General features: G+C 37.4%; 1 protein-coding gene across 2 annotated transcripts in view; it reads right to left on the reverse strand.

Annotated features, from left to right (window-relative positions):
* The window catches only part of cluap1 (clusterin associated protein 1), a 79,738-nt gene that overhangs the window by 24,327 nt on the left and 30,706 nt on the right, over positions 1-24,705 (reverse strand). For both annotated transcript variants that reach the window (XM_062964284.1, XM_062964285.1), the window contains exons 6-8: positions 17,932-18,015; positions 10,810-10,943; positions 9,189-9,330 (exon numbers count right to left, since the gene is read on the reverse strand). In XM_062964284.1, the coding sequence (XP_062820354.1) occupies positions 9,189-9,330; positions 10,810-10,943; positions 17,932-18,015 (360 nt within the window). The remainder of the gene's footprint in view (positions 1-9,188; positions 9,331-10,809; positions 10,944-17,931; positions 18,016-24,705) is intronic.

Genomic DNA, 24,705 nt, shown 5'->3' on the forward strand with positions numbered 1-24,705 from the left:
TATGTTTACTATGCACACTGAAGTGGATTATATGGCAGTGTGGAGTCAAGATAATCCAGTTCAAAGCAGATAATATAAGATTCTAAATGGGTTATATAGATGTGGAAGGGCTTACACTGCCATATAATTCAGTGCAAATTAGATAATCTGTGGAAGAGGCCTAAGTGAGGCCTAAGTCTGCCTGCTCCCCTGGGCTGAGTAGGTTGCTAGGAGCCCAAGTGGATGGAGCTTAGCCTTCAAACTGGCAGCAATTGGATAAAAACTATTATTCCTCTCCCTGTAATTAGGAATTTATTTTTCTTTGCTTTTTGTTGTATCAACCTAGAGCCGTGAATGATGAGTTGTGTTGTCAAATTTCGAAGTTGGGGGGCCTGTAGTTTTGTTGTTTTGTCCGCTGCCCTGATGCCATCACTCTTTTATATATATAGATTTATTTTTAATTCTTTCTTTTTTCTTCTTCTTTTTCTTTTAGAATTCACTATTGTTAGATAGAATCTCCTTTTTAAATATATATATCTTTTTTCTCTTTTTTTCCTTCCTCTCTCTTAGTCTTTCTTTTCCCTTGTATTCCTACTTTCTATACAACCAAAATGTTCTCACTCTTTCATTGTAAACTTATTTTATTTTATAAGATTAAAAGCCCAATAAATATATATATATTTTAAAAATAATAAAAATAAAAAGTTTGGGGATCCCTGGTATAGCGCATTGCTGTTGTGCACCATATATTGCGCATTGTACCATCGCGCCTAGGCACTCAACGACTTCAGGTCCCATTATTTAAATGAAATGTAATTTACTGTGGTGGGTAATGATTGGAGGAAAAACAACCTCTTTGGTGATGTGTTCATCTATATATATAAAAGGGTAATGAAATTTCGGCCTAGGGCAAAACAACAAAACTATATATCCCAGAAACACAAAACTTGGCAGCACAACCCCTCATCCATGCCTCTACGTTCATACAATAAAAAGAAAAGAAAAATAAAGTCCTAATTAGAGGGAGAAGAATAATTGTTTTTATTCCAATTGCTGCCAGTTAGAAGGCTAAGCTCCGCCCACTTGGTCTCCTAGCAACCCACTCAGCCCAGGGGCCAGGCAGAGTTAGGCCTCTTCCACACTGCCTATAAAATACAGATTATCTGCCTCTACGTTCATACAACAAAAAGCTCCAGCTACTCCAGAAAACGGCCAGGCTTTGAGACTGCAAGGCTATTCGCTGCTATTCCACCTGGCCAACAAAGGATTCCTATAAGCCACAGCAACGTGTGGCCGGGCAAAGCTAGTCTTAATTACTGAAATTTGACCAATACCTTTTAGCCCATGACACCACTCCACGTTTTTTTAAAAATCTCATCCCATGTTTTACCATAATTACTGTTGAGTAGATAGGGATTATTGAAAGAGATGTGGACTTTGTTGATGTTCATATTTTCTATCCTACGACTGAGGCTTTTAGAGACCCATCAATGTCAGTCGACTCCAGCCTTAGCCTAAAGCACCTGAACATCTGTGCAGAACAGAGCATGCTGCCATTCACATTTGGTACGATGCGAGAGCTGTAATTGAAGTTTCCGTGTCACTTAGTCAATCCTGAAATGATTATTAACTCTCCTCGACTGCACTTCTGTCGGGAATAATTCATTACAATGACATTCCTGTGTACAAACTGTTCTCGTAGAACCTTGGAAAACACCAGCCAATGCTGCTTGTCAGGATAGAAGTTACCATTGGAGATTATACGATCATTGCCTGATTTACTGTTCTGGGAAATAAGGATTGCTGTTCCATGTTATGGTCTCGTAAGGAAGTGTTCTGGTATTGGAATAGCAGTGACGAAGCAATACTCTGAGCCTGCTGCTCTCCCAATTAGTGCTTGTGCTTGACTTTTAAATAGCTTTATGAAAGTGGCCTTTTTCAAGTCCTTGTTAAAAAGCTAAGCGCTGTTGAGGGTGTTGCTAGTCAACACAAATGCTTTGACGCTGTGAAAAGGTACAGGTGCAAACCTGACCAAAAAGGATCGAGCTTTTGTTGACATTTTTTAATGCATTTAGTTTCTAAATTATAAATGTGAGGAGCGGAGGGGGAATAAATAAGGACAGGGAAAATGAATTAGATGCAATTGTGGGCTAGGCACATACGCATTGAGTATCTGGAATTCAGAAATCGGGAAGCTGGGGGGATCCAATGCTGAAAGGTCACATATAATGGTGGAAGTTACGTATGACGCAGGGCTGATGTGATCCTTTCTTCCACTATCCTGGTTTGGAGGAGCCCAGTTGGGAGATCTGGTGCCCAACTGAAATGTATTTATGTATAAGAAATAAATGAGATGTCTCAGCTGTTGTGATATCAGGGATGATGGCCATGTATCAAGATAATAATAATAATAATAATAATAATAATAATAATAATAATAATAATAATAATTAATTATGAAGCTGTATGGAAAAACGGAAACTGAAATCCAGTCTCTAACTAACACTGTCCGAATATTTAGCACTGATATCAGCATGGAGTTTGGCTTGGACAAATGTTCGACAGTGGCATTGAAGAAGGGAAAAATCATTGAAAGTGAGGGCATAAATATGCCTAATGGCCAAACAATAAGGTGTCACCAGCCAGAGGCCTATAAATATCTGGGCATATTACAGCTGGACAACATCAAGCATGAACATGTGAAAACTGTGGTCAGCAAAGAATACACACAAAGGGTCAGAAAAATTCACAAAAGCAAGCTCAATGGAGGCAACACCATCAAGGCCATAAACACCTGGGCCATACCTGTCATAAGATATACTGCTGGCATTATAAACTGGACACAGGTGGAACTGGACAATTTGGACAGAAAAACAAGAAAACTCATGACCATTCATCACTCACTGCACCCTCGCAGTGATGTTGACCGGCTATATCTGCCTAGAAGATCAGGGGGAAGAGGACTCTTACAAGTCAAACAAGCAGTCAAAGAAGAAGAACATGCCCTGGCAGAAGATGTCAAGCAAAGTGAAGAACCTGCTTTGATTGAAGTCAAAAATCAGAACCTCCTCAAAGCACAGCAGACAAAGAATCAGTACAAGAAAACTGCACTACAAACTATAGCTGACAGCTGGCACAACAAAACACTGCATGGAAAGTTCCTTGACAAAATTGAAGGAAAAGCTGATAAGGAGAAGATCTGGCTCTGGCTCAGGAATGGGACCCTGAAGAAGGAGACAGAAGGCCTGATCCTTGCAGCCCAGGAGCAAGACATCAGGACAAAGGCAATTAAGGCCAAGATCGAAAAATCAGCCGATGACCCAAAATGCAGACTGTGCAAGGAAACCGACGAAACCATGGATCATATCCTCAGCTGCTGTAAGAAAATTGCACAGACAGACTACAAACAGAGGCACAACTATGTGGCCCAAATGATTCATTGGAACTTATGCCTCAAGTACAACCTGCCAGGAGTAAAGAACTGGTGGGATCACAAACCTGCAAAAGTATTGGAAAATGAGCATGCAAAGATACTGTGGGACTTCCGAATCCAGACTGACAAAGTTCTGGAACACAACACACCAGACATCACAGTTGTGGAAAAGAAAAAGGTTTGGATCATTGATGTCGCCATCCCAGGTGACAGTCGCATTGACGAAAAACAACAGGAAAAACTCAGCCGCTATTAGGACCTCAAGATTGAACTTCAAAGACTCTGGCAGAAACCTGTGCAGGTGGTCCCGGTGGTGATGGGCACACTGGGTGCCGTGCCAAAAAATCTCAGCCGGCATTTGGAAACAATAGACATTGACAAAATTACGATCTGCCAACTGCAAAAGGCCACCCTACTGGGATCTGCACACATTATCCGAAAATACATCACACAGTCCTAGACACTTGGGAAGTGTTCGACTTGTGGTTTTGTGAAATGAAATCCAGCATGTCTATCTTGTTTGCTGTGTCATACAACGTCGTTGTGTCAATAATAATAATAATAATAATAATAATTTATTGCAAAGGCTTTGCTGTAGGGGTCTGCCTTGGAGAGTACATTAAACAAGAAAAAGATAACTTCCTTTCAAATTTGTACGTTCACTGGTAAAAGCCTTAGGTCTCAATGGGGAAATCGTGTACCAAACAACATGTACCAAATGCTACTGCATTTCAACTATGGAATCATAAAACCGTTTTAGAATGCCAGTCTCCTGGATCTGCTTCATTTCAAAAATAGGAATGCAGGGCAAAATCCTTCTATGTCAACACGTCTAATTAAAAAAATGCACACACCAGAGATTAAAAAGCAACAGGAATGGTTGTCTTACCCTGGTTTGTCATTTTTTTCCCTGCAAGCCCTCCGCATCCGTCAGAGGAGAGCTTTCAGGAAACCTTCATGTCATCCAAAGTGCCACATTAATTAAAAAGTCAAACACTTTGTTCGGCTTTAAATTGCTTTTTCCAATTAAGAGACACAATCAAGTCAAAACAGCAGTAGAGAACACAAGCCATTGCAGCAATTACTGCTTACTCAATGATGCTGTTCAGTCTGTGCACCGTCTCACCTCATACATAATCATTTGTCTGCAAACATGTAGGTAGAACCGTTGCTTTACAAGGCATTTAGAGAAGCAAATTAGGCTGACCATATAAAACATAGCTATTCCTTCAACAAAACTCCAAGAAAAGGATGGAGATGGTACCATTTCCTTTCTGTCAGAATTGTTGAAGATTTGTTAACGGCAACCAATGGCAAATGAAGACGGGGAAATTCTTTAAAGATCTCTTTGACTATTCAGGGAAAGGTGGGAATGCAGTTATCTCTCATCTCAGTGCACTTTTGGGAAAGACAGTGATTATGAGGTACAAGAAACAATAGGCTTCCCTAAATGGCCGAGCTAATCCAACATCGGATCAGTTTCCTTGCGATAATACCATCAACAGCCCTTTTGGGAACATGCAACAAGGTTCCTGGCTGAGTAAAGGACCCTCACTTTGTCCTGCTTCATGAAACACACACTTAAAATAGAACACCATTATCCCATTCAGACAAAACTATTCAAGAAGCAAAATTGTCATTTATCTATATACTAGACATGTCCAAAAAATCGTCTTGAATCGTATATCGGAATTATTTCGGATTGTTCTCACCTTTTGATACGCATTCCGAGACATTGTCTCACAGCGCAACCAGCAATGTAATTTGAACCATTGTTGGCCCATTCTCTAATTGTCTCTTCATGTTTCGTTAATTTCCCCCCACCAATTTTTTTAATAAAATATTTTTTAAATTTTTTTTGTTTCTGCAACCTACCTAAAATGGGAGCTTAGCGCAGCCTAACATGGCTGCTGCTCCCAGGCCAATCAGAAGCTTCCACGATGGATGCAAAGGTGGGGGCTAGGGTTGATGAGGATAGCTCAAGAAATGAGGGCGGAAGAGCCCTGTAAAAGTCCCCCCCCCAGGTTCCTTTTTTTGCGATTGCGCATGCGCGTCTGCCATTTTAGAAACATTTAGAATCATTACGAATTTTTGGAAATATCCGAAATTTTTGGGTGAAAAATTCGGAAATACTTTCTATTTCGAAGTGCCAGCGCCCCCTTCTTTAGAAACGAGAATTGAAACATTTTTTTCATCAATCGGACATGCCTACTATAGACAGTAGAGTCTCACTCATCCAAGCCTCGCTTATCCATTAAAACAGGGGTCCTCAAACATTTAAAGCAGAGGGCGAGTCCACAATCCTTCAGACTGTTGAGGGGCCGAATTATCATTTGAAAAAAAACAAACAAAAAAAACCCCAACAAATTCCTATGCACACTGCACATGTCTTATTTGTAGTGCAAAACTACAACAACAATAAAAGAACAATACAATATTTAAAAATGAAAATAATTTTAACCAACATAAACGTATCAGGATTTCAATGGGAAGTGTGGGCCTGCTTCTGGCCAATGAGATAGTCAGGTTAATTAGGATTGTTGTTGTTGTGTGCCTTCAAGTCATTTCAGACTTTGGGCGAGCCTAAGTCTAAAATTAATTATTTATTTACTGCATTTATTTACTACATTTATATCCCGCCCTTCTCACCCCGAAGGGGACTCAGAGCAGCTGTATGTACATACAATATTTTATATTATTAGCATAGCAAAATATTAGCATTATATATTACTATATATTGAACTATATCACTATACTGTAATATTATATGTAACATATAACATATAATTAATATTATTATATGGTATTATTACTAGTACAGTAGAGTCTCACTTATCCAACATAAATGGGCCGGCAGAATGTTGGATAAGCAAATATGTTGGATAATAAGGAGGCATTAAGGAAAAGCCTATTAAACATCAAATTAGGTTATGATTTTACAAATGAAGCACCAAAACATCATGTTAGGCAAGAAATATGGTAGAAAAAGTAGTTCAATACGCAGTAATGCTATGTAGTAATTACTGTATTTATGAATTTAGCACCAAAATATCACGATATATTGAAAAAATTGACTACAAAAATGTGTTGGATAATCCAGAACGTTGGATAAGCGAGAGTTGGATAAGTGAGACTCTACTGTATAATGAAACAGAACAATATAATCCCTAAAATCAGGACAGTAAATAAGGAACAAGACTCTGAAAACATGGGAGTTGTTGTTTTACAAGGGTTTTCGTCTTCTCTATCAATGAGTGCTGGTGCTGCACCAAACTACAAATCCCAGGATTTTACAGCATTGAGCCACTGCAGTTAAAGTGATGTCAAATGGCATTAATTCTACATCTTAGATGCACTCTGAGTTGCTGTCATTTAGGATCTGAATATCTGAAAAATATGCACCACAGTAAAGGTTCAAAACATAGAACACAATATGTATAATAGAGCATCACATACATAATAATGTTAACAATAATACAAATAATAATACAACTGTATTATTTGTATTATTGTTAACATTATTATGTATATGATGCTCTAATATACATAGAACACAATATGTATAATAGAGCATCACATACATAATAATGTTAACAATAATACAAATAATAATACAACTGTATTATTTGTATTATTGTTAACATTATTATGTATATGATGCTCTAATATACATAGAACACAATATGTATAATAGAGCATCACATACATAATAATGTTAACAATAATACAAATAATAATACAACTGTATTATTTGTATTATTGTTAACATTATTATGTATATGATGCTCTAATATACATATTGTGTTCTATGTTTTGAACCTTTACTGTGGTGCATATTTTTCAGATACTGTTTAGAATAGACAGCTGTGTTTAGTTATTATTATTTAGGATCTGAAACCTACTAATCCTTCACGAAGCCACCTTAGCCAGTGACATGTTTGTAACAATGAATTCCATTACCGGAAGGATTATTTTCTTTCCCGAGCCTTGCCAAATCAGTATAACTGAATGACCAGAGTTCCTGTAATACCAACAAGAAAGACCCGACTAACCTCATTGTTTGTGATTGACATCCATGGATAAAATGACCGGAATGGATTTTGACAGGTTGTTCCATCTTCCTGCCTCAATGTCCAGCTAAATTACTGCCACCCATTGTTTGTCAAAACTCATCTGAAGGCTTCACGGTGATGTTACCGATTTCACAGCATTAACAAACAACCTTTAACAGAACTATGGATGTACCTGCCTTCTGAAAAGCAGTTTGCTACTTTGTTTTACCCATTACTTTAAAAATAAACAAACTTCTTAAGCCCACAAGTGATTTGCTGTTATGAAACAGGACTTTAAAAAGCAACCCAGTCAAGTCGAAATTCCTTGAAAAATTTTTACCACAAAAAAACTGGGAAAACATTGATTCCAGTATAAGCCGAGGGCGGTAAATTTCAGAAATAAAAATAGATACCAATAAAATTACATTAATTGAGGCATCCGTAGATTGAATATTTACATCAAACTGTAATTTAAGATACGACTCTGATCAAATCATTATTCTCATCTTCTTCAATGTATCCTTCTATATATATAAAAGAGTGATGGCATCAGGGCAGCGGACAAAACAACAAAACTACAGGCCCCCCAACCTCGAAATTTGACAACACAACCCATCAGTCACGGCTCTAGGTTGATACAACAAAAAGAAAAGAAAAATAAAGTCCTAATTATAGGGAGAGGAATAATAGTTTTTATCCAATTGCTGCCAGTTTGAAGGCTAAGCTCTGCCCACTTGGTCTCCTAGCAACCTACTCAGCCCAGGGGACAAGCACAGTTAGGCTTCACTTAGGCCTCTTCCACAGATTATCAGATTTTAACTGGATTATATGGTAGTGTAGACTCAAGGCCCTTCCACACAGCTATATAACCCATTTAGAATCTTGTATTATCTGCTTTGAACTGGATTATCTTGACTCCACACTGCCATATAATCCACTTCAGTGTGCATACTAAACATAAAGACAACCATACAACAGACATTCCATACCACCACTACCTCAACAATTTCTCACCAACACCACCAGACAACGCCACAGCAATGCGTGGCCGGGCACAGCTAGTTACATATTATATAATAGTATAGTGGTATAGTTCAATATAGTAATATATAATGCTAATATTGTGCTATGCTAATAATAGAATATATTGTATGTACATACAGCTGCTCTGAGTCCCCTTCAGGGTGGGAAGGGTGGGATATAAATGTAGTAAATAAATGCAGTAAATAAATAATTTTTTTAGGCTTGGCCAAAGTCTGAAATGACTTGAAGGCACACAACAACAACAATCCTAATTAACTTGACTTTCTCATTGGCCAGTAGCAGGCCTACACCTTCCATTGAAATCCTGATAGGTTTATGATGGTTACAATTGTTTTCATTTTTTAATATTGTATTGTTCTTACGTCGTTGTTGTTGTTGTTGCACTACAAATAAGACATGTGCAGTATGCATAGGAATTTGTTTGTATTTTTTTTTCAAATGATAATTCGGCCCCTCAACAGTCTGAAGGATTATGGACCGGCCCTCTGCTTCAAAGGTTTGAGGACCCCTGGTCTACAGGATCTAACAGTATAAACAAGCAATCTCTCAATTTATGGGAACGTTGCATTGGTGAGGTACGCTGGAGGATAAATCTAGATCACCAGAATAAACTTGCAAGTAAGAGAAATAAGGCAGAAGCTAAGAATGAATCAATGGGATACTTGAGAACAAACCCTCACCTCAAATCTTTCCTGCTCCATTCGGTGCTGGTCATCGAGTTGCTGCTCCAGGTACGTAAGGTTGCGGAATTTCTCCAAGTAGAAGCTATATTGTTTCTGCAGTTCCTCCTCAATTTTTTCATATTCATCCATAAAGGCTGGTCTGAAATATAAGGGAAAGGAACAGGGAGACAAAACTGTAATTTCACTTACAGTATATACCCAAAGATAAGCCGAGTTTTTCAGCCCTTTTTATGAGCTGAAAAAGCCTCCCCGGCTTAAAATCGGGTCAAGCCGGCAGCGGAGCCTGGAGGTCGTTGCTTGCAATATATGAACTATCTATCTCTCATCTTACCCTCTCTTATCAGTGTTTACTTTTCCAAAGCCTGCTTCACTCTTAACTAAGAGAATGTTTTGAAAAGGGAAAGAAGATCTTGCAAGTCAGGAAGAATATACTGTATATACTCGAGTATAAGCCTAGTTTTTCAGCCCTTTTTTAAAGACTGAAAAAGCCTCCCGAGGGTGGTAAATATCAGAAATAAAATTAGATACCAACAAAATTACCTTAATTGAGGCATCAGTAGGTTAAATGTTTTTGAATATTTACATAAAGCTCAAATTTAAGATAAGACTGTCCAACTCTGATTAAATCATTATTCTCATCTTCTTCAATGTAAATGTGCTGATGTATCCTTTTAATAATAATAGAGTGAAATAATAAATGTACTAATAATAATAATAAATACAGGAAAATAATACAGTAGAGTCTCACTTATCCAAGCTAAACAGGCCGGCAGAAGCTTGGATAAGCGAATATCTTGGATAATAAGGAGGGATTAAGGAAAAGCCTATTAAACATCAAATTAGGTTATGATTTTACAAATTAAGTACCAAAACATCATGTTATACAACAAATTTGACAGTAAGTAAAGTAACAGTAAGTAAAGTGACAGAAAGTAATTCAATACGCAATAATGTTATGTTGTAATTACTGTATTTACGAATTTAGCACCAAAATATCACGATATATTGAAAACATTGACTACAAAAATGCGTTGGATAATCCAGAACGTTGGATAAGCGAGTGTTGGATAAGTGAGACTCTACTGTAAATGCAATAATAATAATAATAATAATAATAATAATAATAATAATAATAATATCAGAGTGAAATAATAAAGGTATTCATAATAATAATACAAATAGAGTAAAATAAATGTAATAGTAGCAACAATAATAGAGAAAAATAATAAATGTAATAATACAAATAATAATAAAGAAAAATAATAAATGTACCATATATTCTCGAGTATAAGCTGACCCAAATATAAGCCAACCAGGACCCTCACCCGAGTATAAGCCGAAGGGGGCTTTTCAGTCTTAAAAACGGGCTGAAAAACTAGGCTTATACTCGAGTATATACAGAAGCTTGGATGCAGACAGACTTAATACAAAATGCTTGTTGATGTTCTGTAAGCCACAAGGAGTCTTTCTTGGTTGAGGAGCAGGATAAATATTCAATGAACAAATAAGCAAATGTCCCTATATCAGTTCTTCAAAATACAACAAAAGTATCAAGGCACAGCTTTGGGTCTCGATCAAGAGAGAAAACTGGGGAATAAATAAATAACTAAACCCTTACCGAACACTCTGCAGCGTCTGGAGCCGCTTGTGGTTCCTTTCCAACTCCATTTTCCTCTTTTCGATCTTTGCCTCCAAACTGGCTTCATCCGAAGCCACGTTATTCAACATGTCTTTGGTTTTCTGGACTTGCTCCTACAAGAAGCAGAATGAGAAGGCTGTTTTTATAGTTCAAGGCGGATCTGGGTATCCACATGCACATATGCCAAACTAAGACAAAGGGACAGAGATACTGTCATAAAATGGTACTGGATGGGCAATCCCAAGTCCTGTGTATAATAAGCTTTTAGTGCAAATTAAGGTTGCAATCCTGGAATGGTTCCCAAGCAACAAAAGAAAAGAGAGGCATCCCAATTGCACCATTATTTTAGTGGGAAAAGAGCTTGGTGTAATAAGGCCCTTCATTTTAACAACATCACATTACTGCGTATTGAACTATGTTTTCTGTCAAATTTGTTATATAACATAATGTTTTGGTGCTTAATTTGTAAAAACATAACCTAATTTGATGTTTAATAGGCTTTTCCTTAATCCCTCCTTATTATCCAAGATATTCGCTTATCCAAGCTTCTGCCGGCCCGTTTAGCCTGGATAAGTGAGACTCTACTGTGTGTATATATATATATATATATATATATATATATATATATATACACACACACACACACACACACACACACACACACACACACACACACATATATGTGTGTGTGTGTGTTCTGTGATCCACCCTGAGTCTCTTTCGGGGTGAGAAGGGTGGAATATAAATACTGTAAATAAATACATAAATAAATAATATTTGTGAGCTACATGTATACAAAGAAGTCAATCACTTAACGGGATAACAAAATAAATTTTTGATACAATGTTGAATTTCAAACTTTCAGCTAAGAAATGAACTTGTGTGTGTATATATGTGTGTGTGTGTATAATAATAATAATAATAATAATAATAATAATAATAATAATAATAATAATAATAAAACTTTATTTATACCCCGCTACCATCTCCCCAACGGGACTCGGGGCAGCTTACATGGGGCCATACCCAAAACAATACAATATAAACAGCATATAAAAGAACAACACATCACAACACAGTGAACAATACAATAAATAATAATATTCATTACAATACAAATCAAGGAAACAATGAAAAAACAAGGGCGGACCACATGGACATTAAGTGTATGCGTATGCCTGTAACTTGAGTGACACCTGCCAGACTTTGTGGTCAAAAGAGCATGACCATTTCAAATTTCAGACCACAGCCCTGTCATTTCGAGAGGGACAAGCGTCACTCTCTGTTTCTGAGCATTTAAAAAATTCCTTACGCTGACTGGTTCGAGACCTGTTCAACAGCAGTATAGCATTAAATATTAAACCAATATAGAAGGAGACTCTCTAACATTAATGTCCTATTTTTGAACACTAGGACTGTGTATCCAAAGGATCTTTTCCTATTATGTTTCTCATTCCCTGGTTGAAAATTGAGTGCTTTTGGTAAAGGCTGATGGGACCAATCAGGACTGCATTAAGACGAAGGCAAATGTTAATTTAATTTGGACAGGTCACTGTGAATTAGAAAACAGCATCTACCTTAATTGGTTTTTTAAGGCTCTATGGTTCTCCAAATTGGAGATAACAATTACCTAGCAACAAACTAGCAGCCTTAAATGGATGCAGCAATAAATAAATTTACAATTCATTTTTTTAAAGCAACAGTATTTAGAGCTCCATATCTGACCCATACATAGCGCTATCTATATATATAAAAGGGTAATGTAATTTCGGCCCAGGACAAAACAACAAAACTACACATCCCAGAAACACTAAACTTGGCAGCACAACCCCTCATCCATGCCTCTACGTTCATACAACAAAAAGAAAAGAAAAAGAAAGTCCTAATTAGAGGGAGAGGAATAATTGTTTTTATCCAATTGCTGCTAGTTAGAAGGCTAAGCTCCGCCCACTTGGTCTCCTAGCAACCCACTCACCCAGGGGACAGGCAGAGTTAGGCCTCACTTAGGCCTCTTCCACACTGCCTATAAGATACAGATTATCTGATTTTAATTGGATTATATGGCAGTGTAGACTCAAGGCCTTTCCACACAGCTATATAACCCATTTATAATCTTATATTATCTGCTTTGAACTGGATTATTGTGACTCCACACTGTCATATAATCCACTTCAGTGTGCATTTTATACAACTGTGTAGAAGGGGCCTCATATAATCCAGTTCTAAGTAGATAATATAAGATTATAAATATACAGTACAGTCTCACTTATCCAACATAAACAGGCCGGCAGAATGTTGGATAAGTGAATATGTTGGATAATAAGAAGGGATTCAGGAAAAGCCGATTAAACATCAAATTAGGTAATCATTATACAAATTAAGCACCAAACATCATATTATACAACAAATTTGACAGAAAAAGTAGTTCCATGCACAGTAATACTATGTAGTAATTACAGTATTACAAATTTACCACCAAAATATCACAATGAATTTAAAACACTGACTACAAAAATATTTACTAGTAAAAGGCAGACTGCATTGGATAATCCAGAAAATTGGATAAGCGAATGTTGGATAAATGACATTCTACTGTAATATATACCACCATACTTCGCCACAGCAACGCGTGGCCGGGCACAGCTAGTGACTATATATAGATGGAAGATAATAATAATTATATATAATTAGATGGAAGATATATATATATATATATATATATATATATATATATATATATATGGAAGATAATAATAATAATAATAATAATAATAATAATAATAATAATAATAAGTTTCAACTTATTGATCAACTATATACTCTTTTCGCATCAAACTAGTATTAGTTAAATCGTTATTTTGGTTTACTTAAGAGCATAACCAATTTAGAAATTAAAGGAAATGGAGTCGGGGAGTGATAGCCAAAATGTACTGCAAAAGACGAATCATTAATGGCCTTTTGCTCTTTAAAAATGGTTAATTAGCCAAGAGGGAACACCTTGACATTTAAGCAGCTAATGGATTTGTTTTGTTCGTCTGCTTTGTAACTTGTACTGAACCAGCTAGCTTTAAGTATTTTTGTAATACATATTAATATGCTCCCCATGAAATAAAGTGTGGCTATGTTGACCTTTCCTGAAGCTGCTGTTTGTAATATCAACTGCTGTTGAAATATACTTGGCATCTGGATTCTTTTCAGCAGGTGGACAGAGGAAAAAATAAATCTCAACTACACAGTGTTTTTATTTACGGTAACCCAGTGGAGTTCTTCTCCCAAGAAATAATGTTGCATTCATCAAACAGATTTAGATTAATTATCTTAGCCCCAGGTTAACTTCTTTAAAATGCAGATACAAGAACAGTAGTCTGTAAAAACAGTTACAAGGCTAACTGAACCACCTAAACCGGCATCTACAGGCCAATGGAGACTCCATCACAGACATCAGAAGAGCTGCAAGGCCAAGAACAAGCCAGGGAGTCAAGACAAAGATCCACTCAGAAGAAAAGTGTCCTTACCATACATCAAGGGAACCACTGACCACATAGGGAAACTGAGGAAGAAACCTACAAACTATCTACAGACCCACTAAGATAGCGTTTCTCAACCAGGGGGTCGGGACTCCTGCTTGGAATCCATAGTGTTCTCTGTATGTAGGTGAATTACAACTCCAAGACCCAACGTCAATGCCGACCAAACTCTTCCAGTATTTTCTGTTGATCATGGGAGTCCTGTGTGCCAAGTTTAGCTCAATTCCATTGTTGGTGGAGTTCAGAATGCTCTTTGATTGTAGGTGAACTATAAATCACAGCAACTACAACTCCCAAATGACAAAATCAATCCCCTTTCAACCCCACCAATATTCAAATTTGGGCGTATTAGGTTTTTAGGCCAAATTTGGTCCAATATATCCTGCATATCAGATATTTACATTACGATTCATAAGAGTAGCAAAATTACAATCATGAAGTCACAATGAAAATAATTTTATGGTTGGAAGTCATCACAACATAAGGCAATGATGGGCAACCTTTTGCATTTGGTGTGTCAAAATTCACCAAAAAAAAACCTAGCATGACTTGGGTGGTGTGTCACTTCGAGAAAAAAACCCATAATTTCACAGTTTAAATAACAAAAATATATAATTGTAATATATAACTGTATTTAATAAATCAAAAACTATTTACTACAATTATTTCCATGTACAACAATCTATGGTACCTCTTGCAGTTTCCACGCTGATTTCTCTCTATTGTAATTTCAATGTAGTCATGAACAATGAATAATATAATAATAATATAATAGTAATAATAGAATAATAATAGAATAATAATAGAACTATATATCTATATCTATATATATATATGTGTGTGTGTGTGTGTGTATGTGTGTGTGTGTAATGTGCATAATTCCCATGGAGTAAACAACAAAACCACTGGACCAAATCACACCAAATTTGGCCACAAAAGACATTAATCATCCAATCAATCTGCATGCGGCAGCGTGTCAGCAAAAATGGCTAGGCGTGTCAGTGCTGACATGCGTGTCATAGGTTGGTCATCACTGACATAAGGAGTCACAGCATTAGGAAGGTTGAAAACCACTGCAGTCAGAAAATCCAACAAATGCTCCGTTCAGCAAAGGACAAGAGGGATCCTCTCACCTCTGCCGGAGTCTACCACATACCATGCTGCTGTGGACAAGTCTACATAGAGACCCCCAAATGCAGCAATGCCCAAACACAAATCAAGGAACAAGAAAGGCACTGCAGACTAATTCAATCAGAGAAGTCAGCCATAGCAGAGCACTTGATGAACCAACCTGGACACAGCATATTATTTGAGAACACAGAAATGCTGGACCATTCTAACAACTATCATGTCAGACTACACAGAGAAGCCATTGAAATCCACAAGCATGTGGACAATTTCAGCAGAAGGGAGGAAAGCATGAAAATCATGAGATTAATGATTTAATCAGTTGGACAGTCTTATCCTAAATTTGAGCTTTATGTAAATATTCAAAAACATTTAACCAAATGATGCCTCAGTTAATGTAATTTTATTGGTATCTGTTTTTATTTCTCAAATTTACCACCCTCGGCTTATACTTGAGTCAATGTTTTCCCAGTTTTTTGGTGGTAAAATTAGGATTATATTCGGTCGACTTATACTCAAGTATATACAGTAAGCTGTCTTGTAGCAATGGGTTGCCAAGGGGTTTGGGGGTTGAATATTCACCGTATCTCTTTCATGTAATCCCTTGAGTATTAATATTGGGCAGCTCATCCTCAGACTGCTTCCTTAATTATTCAGCCCCAGAAGGTTTTTAATAATCTATCCCGTTTTTATTACGATTTTACCATTTATGTGTTTTAAATGCAATTTTTTATCCTGTATTTTTGTTTTAATTGATATTTTGTATTACTGTCTTATTTTTCTATAGTGTGATTTGTATTATGTTGCTTATGTTTTGTTCTATGTTGTTTGGGCCTCTGCCCCATGTAAGCTGCCCCGAGTCCCCACGGGGAGATGGTGGCGGGGTATAAATAAAGTTTTATTTTATTATGACACAGCAAACAAGATAGATATGCTGGATTTCGTATCACAAAATCACAAGTCGAACTGTGTGATGTATTTTCGGATGATGCGCGCAGATCCCAGGAGGGTGGCCTTTTGCAGTTGGCAGATCGTGATTTTGTCAATGTCTATTGTTTCCAAATGCCGGGTGAGATCTTTTGACACGGCATCCAATGTGCCCATCACCACCGGGACCACCTGCACTGGTTTCTGCCAGAGTCTTTGAAGTTCAGTCTTGAGGTCCTGAGAGCGGCTGAGTTTTTCCTGTTGTTTTTCGTCAATGCGACTGTCACCTGGGATGGCGACATCAATGATCCAAACCTTTTTCTTTTCCACAACTGTGATGTCTGGTGTGTTGTGTTCCAGAACTTTGTCAGTCTGGATTCGGAAGTCCCACAGTATCTTTGCGTGCTCATTTTCCAATACTTTTGCAGGTTTGTGATCCCACCAGTTCTTTGCTGCTTGGGAGGTGGTACTTGAGGCATAAGTTCCAATGGATCATTTGGGCCACATAGTTGTGCCTCTGTTTGTAGTCTGTCTGTGCGATTTTCTTACAGCAGCTGAGGAGATGATCAATGGTTTAGTCGGTTTCCTTGCACAGTCTGCATTTTGGGTCATGAGCTGATTTTTCGATCTTGGCCTTAATTGCATTTGTTCTGATGGCTTGCTCCTGGGCTGCAAGGATCAGGCCTTCTGTCTCCTTCTCTTTATTATTATTATTATTATTATTATTATTATTAAGCCGACAATTGATAGTAGAAGCATGGCTGTGACCCATCAGTTCGGAAACACCTCTAAATTAAATGCTCATCCAAGCTTTGCTAAAGCTCTGGTTTCCACCAGGAATATGCAATACACAAAAACAAGGAAACACTGGAATGAGAGCATATTTATCAGAAATTCTAGTCTAAGGTGACTGCATTTGGGGAAAAAAGGAATATAAAAAACCTTGAATACTGAATGAGGAAACCCATTCTCAACTACACACACATCTATATATATAAAAGAGTGATGCAATCCTGGCAACCGCCAAAACAACAAAACTAAACACCCCACAACCTCGAAAATTGACAACACAACCCATCATCCACGCCTCTAGGTTGATACAACAAAAAGAAAAGAAAAATAAAGTCCTACTTAGAGGGAGAGGAAGAATTGCTTTTATCCAATTGCTGCCAGTTAGAAGGCTAAGCTCTGCCCACTTGGTCTCCTAGCAACCCACTCACCCAGGGGACAGGCAGAGTTAGGCCTCACTTAGGCCTCTTCCACACTGCCTATAAAATACAGATTATCAGATTTTAACTGAATTAGATGGCAGTGTAGACTCAAGGCCCTTCCACACAGCTATATAACCCATTTATAATCTTATATTATCTGCTTTAACTGGACTATCTGGACTCTACACCTTTACCCCTTACCTTAACTACCACCAATTCCTTAATACTTTATTTCCCATACCACCATACTTCGCCACAGCAACGCGTGGCCGGGCACAGCTAGTATATAAAAAAAACCCCATACTCACCAAAATGTCTTTGATGGCAACTCTCATCACTTTTTCAGTCTCATTTATCTCCAGAGGTCTGGCAATTGCTTCTGTTCTCATTTCCTGAAAGACAAAACCGCAAAAGCAGCAGTCAAAGGCTGAGTCTTTCATTAATACCAGCTGAATCACAAGGAGCCGGGGCTGCTCTGACAAAGGAATTTGAATAACAAATGGAAGGTAATCTAATATTTATGCAGCCTGATTTAAGAACCTTCACAGAATGGGAGCCCATTAAAAAGGTTAGCAAAAGATTGTGTTAAACGTTTTCAGGCCTCAGACTTTTTGAGGGTGCCAACTAAGCACACATATGTGAGAAAGCAATGAACGAGAACACAGAAAGAGCCCTGCTAGATCAGATCAAGGCCCGTCAATTCCAACATACTCTTCCCACGATGGCCAAGCAAATGTTTCTTGACGTCTCACAAACACACTCAAGTGCCATTGAAATTACAAGACTGCATGAAATAGAAGCAATCATAACCACTTGCATGCTAACAGTTGACAAAAGGAGGAAAAAAAACTGAGAAAGGTGAGAGAGAAACAAAGTGAGGAAAGGATGAGAGGGGATGAGTAATATATACAAAATGCCACACATTTCTTTAGGCCTTGCTTTGGTTGCAGATGCAGAAATGTACTGTATATGCCCACGTATGAATGAAGAGTAATGCCTCCACCTTTGTTACTTGGGTTCGGATGGGAATATTTTAATAAATCAAACTCAGAAATAATCCTTAGAATGTGCTCTTTAACTACAGTAGAGTCTCACTTATCCAACACTCACTTATCCAACGTTCTGGATTATCCAACGCATTTTTGTAGTCAACGTTTTTAAAAAAATCTTGATATTTTGGTGCTAAATTCGTAAATACAATAATTACTACATAGCATTACTGTGTATTGGACTACTTTTTCTGTCAAATTTGTTGTATAACGTGATGTTTTGGTGCTTAATTTGTAAAATCATAACCTAATTTGATGTTTAATAGGCTTTTCCTTAATGTCTCCTTATTATCCAACATATTCGCTTATCCAACATTATGCCAGCCTGTTTATGTTGGATAAGTGAGACTCTACTGTACTTCACTTTTCTTAAATGGTGGTCCTTCTACATCATCATCTCATTGGTTTTTACAGTGATTGTATTGTGGATTGTATCATCTAATCTAATGTGTTTTATTTTATTATTGATGCTGTTTTTACCTGTATTTTATTAAGTTGTTGTTGTTATTATTACTATTATTATTATTATTGACACAAAGTATGACACAGCAAACGAGATGTACAGTAGAGTCTCACTTATCCAACATAAACGGGCTGGCAGAATGTTGGATAAGCGAATATGTTGGATAATAAGGAGACATTAAGGAAAAACCTATTAAACATCAAATTAGGTTATGATTTTACAAATTAAGCACCAAAACATCATGTTATACAACAAATTTGACAGAAAAAGTAGTTCAATACGCAGTAATGCTATGTAGTAATTACTGTATTTACGAATTTAGCACCAAAATATCACAATTTATTGAAAACATTGACTACAAAAATGCGTTGGATAATCCAGAACGTTGGATAAGCGAGTGTTGGATAAGTGGGACTCTACTGTATTATTATTATTATTATTGACACAAAGACAAAGTATGACACAGCAAACGAGATGTACAGTAGAGTCTCACTTATCCAACATAAACGGGCTGGCAGAATGTTGGATAAGCGAATATGTTGGATAATAAGGAGAGATTAAGGAAAAGCCTATTAAACATTAAATTAGGTTATGATTTTACAAATTAAGCACCAAAACATCATGTTATACAACAAATTTGACAGAAAAAGTAGTTCAATAGGCAGTAATGCTATGTAGTAGTTACTGTATTTATGAATTTAGCACCAAAATATCACAATGTATTGGAAACATTGACTACTAAAATGCGTTGGATAATCCAGAACGTTGGATAAGTGAGTGTTGGATTAGTGAAACTCTACTGTATTTTAATAAATCAAACTCAGAAATAATCCTTAGAATGTGCTCTCTCTTTAACTACTTCACTTTTCTTAAATGGTGGTCCTTCTACGTCATCATCTAATTGGTTTTTACAGTGATTGTATTGTGGATTGTATCATCTAATCTAATGTGTTTTATTTTATTATTGATGCTGCTTTACCTGTATTTTATTAAGTTGTTGTTGTTATCTATATATATAAATGAGTGATGGCATCACGGCGACCAACAAAACAACAAAAATACAGGCCCCTCCAACCTCGAAATTTGACAACACAACCCATCATCCACGCCTCTAGGTTGATAAAACAAAAAGAAAAGAAAAATAAAGTCCTAATTAGAGGGAAAGTAATAACTGTTTTTATCCAATTGCTGCCAGTTTAGAGGGCTAATCTTTGCCCACTTGGTTTCCTAGCAACCAACTCAGCCCAGGGGACAGGCACAGTTAGGCCTCACTTAGGCTTCTTCAACAGATTATCTAATTTGCACTGGATTATATGGCAGTGTAGACTCAAGGCCCTTCCACACAGCTATATAACCCATTTAGAATCTTATATTATCTGCTTTGCACTGGATTATCTTGAGTCCACACTACCCTATAATCCACTTCAGTGTGCATTTTATACAGCTGTGAAGAAGGGGCCTCATATAATCCAGTTCTAAGCAGATAATAAAAGATTATCAATATACAGTAGAGTCTCACTTGTTATACAACAAATTTGACAGAAAAAGTAGTTCCATGCACCGTAATACTACGTAGTAATTACTGTATTACAAATTTACCACCAAAATATCACAATGAATTTAAAACACTGACTACAAAAACATTGACTACTAAAAGGCAGACTGCATTGGATAATCCAGAACATTGGATAAGCGAATGTTGGATAAGTGAGATTCTACTATAATATATACCACCATACTTTGCCACTGTGCCACAGTGGCCGGGCACAGCTAGTTATTACTATTATTATTATTATTGACACAAAGACAAAGTATGACACAGCAAATGAGATGTATATGCTGGATTTCATATCAAAAAATCACAAGTCGAACACTTCCCAAGTGTTTAGGACTGTGTGACGCATCATCCGAAAATACATCACATGACGATGATGATGATGAAGTAGACAGATAAGTAGACCAGCAATTAAGCATTTTTAAAAAGTGTCACATCCCGATTTGTAGTTTTGAACATACACATACTTGGCCCTCATGATTAGAGTAAGTTTCAAGATCTATTAAAGCCCATGATGTCAAAACCTAAGCTATGAATGTTTCCTTTCACAGGATTGAGAGCAGATAATTCTCAAGACTCAGAATGGCAGTCATTAGGGACCTGGATTGTTTTCTTTCTTTCAACGTTTGTGTAAAGACCAAGATCTGTTGTCTTGATGTAGATCAATGATGGGGAAGAGAGGACTCCAAAATGCCTCTTTCCAATAGTCCAGGTATCTTGATTTGAGTACATGAGCCTCAACTTCCTTGTTATTTGTCAATGGCTGAAGCTCATTATTCATCACCAATGCCTGAAGCAGCTTGCACATATAGACCTTAAAGGCTTTTGTGCCTCAGGCATCACCAGAAAGAGATTTGTAAGAGGAAGGAAATTGGAATTTGAATTCTGGCCACAGTATAATTTCACCCAGAGACTAACTAAGACTTCTTAAAAAACATTATAAGAAGGAAAAACATTACAAGAAGGCAACAAGAGGATCAGCTACTCTCGATCTCATCCTAACCAACGCCGAGGACCTGATCAATGCAGTCAAAGTGGTCGGATTCTTAAAGGCCAGTAGTTTGTGATACAAAGGAAGGCCGAAACTAAGACAAGTCAAACCCACATTCTGGACTTTAGGAGAGCTGACTTCCGAAAAAAAGAAAGAAATACTGAGCAGGATTCCATGGACGCCAATACTAAAAGACAAGGGTGTTAAGGATGGATGGGACTTTTTCAAGAGTGAAATACTCAAGGCGCAATTGCAAATGCAGTAGAGTATTTACTAGAATACTTATCCAACTTGAACAGGCTGGCAGAACTTTGGATAAGTGTACCAGGCAAGATTCTGGAAAAGATCGTCAGGGAAGTGGTCTGCAAACACTTAGAAAGGAACTAGCTGTGCCCGGCCACGCGTTGCTGTGGAGAAGTCTGGTGGTATGGGAAATAAACTATTGAGGAATTGGTGGTAGTTAAGGTAAAGGGTAAAGGTTTTACCTTACATTAAGTCCATTATAAATGGGTTATATAGCTGTGTGGAAGGGCCTTGAGTCTACACTGCCATATAATCCAGTTAAAATAAGATAATCTGTGGAAGAGGCCTAAGTGAGGCCTAACTCTGCCTGTCCCCTGGGCTGAGTGGGTTGCTAGGAGACCAAGTGGGCGGAGCTTAGCCTTCTAACTGGCAGCAATTGGATAAAAACAATTCTTCCTCTCCCTCTAATTAGGACTTTATTTTTCTTTTTGTTGTATGAACGTAGAGGCATGGATGAGGGGTTGTGCTGCCAAGTTTTGTGTTTCTGGGATGTGTAGTTTTGTTGTTTTGTCCTAGGCCGAAATTTCATTACTCTTTTATATATATATAGATGTATGCTCAAAACACCTGACAGCCGTATTATTGAAAGAAAGCACTAAATAATCTGGAGAGAGAAGGTATAGGATCAAGATAGGGCTGGGAAGGACTGAACCTCTGGCAATCCGCCCAGCAAGCTTAAAAAATACAAGAATAAATGGAACAACCGTATGCTTATCCTCATGTTCAGGAATGCATATATATTGAATTTGGATTGGAAAGACCTAAGTTCAACTCCTTGCTTAGCCATGGAAATCATTTCAGTGTCTGGAGCTAGTTGCCTTCTCTCTGTTCAGTCTCCACCAGACAACAGAACAATTTCCATGTAATATACACCTATGCACTCTCAGTCTTATAATGCAACAGCTTTATTTTTAGTGAGCCACATTCTATGACATTTCTAAGATATGGCCACTGTTAGTTTGCTGAAGGAAAAAGTATGTGCGTCGGATTTTAATGACGAAGAAGTTTTATTTGGCATATGCTTTCAAAGAAATGCAGCTCAGTTCATCGGATGTAGCTGATGAAATGGGCTTCCATGCATGAAAGCTTACATTGAATAAAACATATTCTTTAAGGTGCTCTGAGACTCCCTTGTTGTTTAGATAGAATATATGGTGATGAAGGAAGCATCAGAACATAAGGATTAACTCGCAGGTTCAGACCCAGGGGAGAGAGCCTGGGAACAGATATCAGGTGGTGACAATTAAATAACTATATATGAGCATTAATTAAGAGAAAATAAACGCTTTCCCAGTCTATTAAGCTAGATGATGTTTAGCATTTACCAGGACCCAAGAGCTTTAAAGCCATCATGATGTGCAACAACTACTCATTAGAAATTACAGAAGAGAATAAATTAATACTGATGAACCAAGTTAGAATTTTAAAAAGCAGTTAGAAAACAGACAGTTTCCTAGAGATGACGTTAGAAAGAATGGTTAATGCGAAATTATATTCTAAGCAAAGAAATGATCTTACATAGGAGAAGATTCCATGTGTGAAAGTCTGAAGTGAAAAATCCAAAATGTCTCTCACGTATTATTATTATTATTATTATTATTATTATTAATAATAATAATAATAATAATAAATAATTTTACTCTTATACCCCACCACCATCTCCCCGAAGGGACTCGGGGCGGCTTACATGGGCCAAGCCCAAACATAACAGTCATAGTAAAATAGATCAAATAAAATAAGTCAATAAAAACATATTCATTTATTTATTTGCAGTATTTATATTCCGCCCTTCTCACCCCGAAGGGAACTCAGGGCGGATTACAATGAACACATATATGGTAAACATTCAATGCCAAAAGACAAACAACACACAGTATAGACAGACACAGAGGCATTTAACATTTTTCCAGTTTCACGATTCCAGCCACAGGGGGAGCTGTTGCTTCACTGTCCACTAGTAGCTGTACTTCCTCATTCCTTTCCTCGTGTTTTGCTGGCAGTTTTATGGTGTTGTAAATTAGTTAAATTAGCCTCCCGCATAAAACGTATCTAAATTTCCCTACTTGACAGATGTAACTGTCTTTCGGGGCTGCATAGGTCAACAGCAAGCCGGGCTATTTAATGGTCAGGGGCTTAACCTGACCCGGGTTTTGAACTCATGACCTCTTGGTCAGTAGTGATTTATTGCAGCTGGTTACTAGCCAGCTGCGCCACAGCCCGGCCCAATTCAAACATACTTGAATAAAGAAGCAACATGGTTTTTACTTCTGTGATTATAATACATACTTGTGTACAAGTCTAGAAATTTTAATGAAAAATTGACCCTCAAAATTGACGCCTGGCTTGACAACAGTATGTTTGAAAAAGTTCTTGGAGTTCTTGTCGGGAACAACTTAAACATGAGCCAACAATGTGATGCAGCAGCTAAAAAAGCCAATGGGATTATGGCCTGCATGAAGAGGAGGCTTTGAAACAGAGGCTGGATGACCATCTGTCGGGTGTGCTTTGAATGCAATTTTCCTGCTTCTTGGCAGAATGGGGTTGCACTGCACCAGGTCTCTTCCAACTCTAGAATTCTATGAAACCTGGGTCGACTTATCCATGAGTCAATGGAAATACCGTACATTTTATTTTTAAAAAATGAACCATCTTTTTTCTGGTGAAAGATGAGAGTGTCCTGGGAGAAGTATAAAGGAGTTATTACTACAAATAAGGCAGCAA

The sequence above is a fragment of the Anolis carolinensis genome, unplaced genomic scaffold, assembly GCF_035594765.1.
Source record: "Anolis carolinensis isolate JA03-04 unplaced genomic scaffold, rAnoCar3.1.pri scaffold_13, whole genome shotgun sequence".
In the NCBI taxonomy this organism is placed as follows: domain Eukaryota; kingdom Metazoa; phylum Chordata; class Lepidosauria; order Squamata; family Dactyloidae; genus Anolis; species Anolis carolinensis.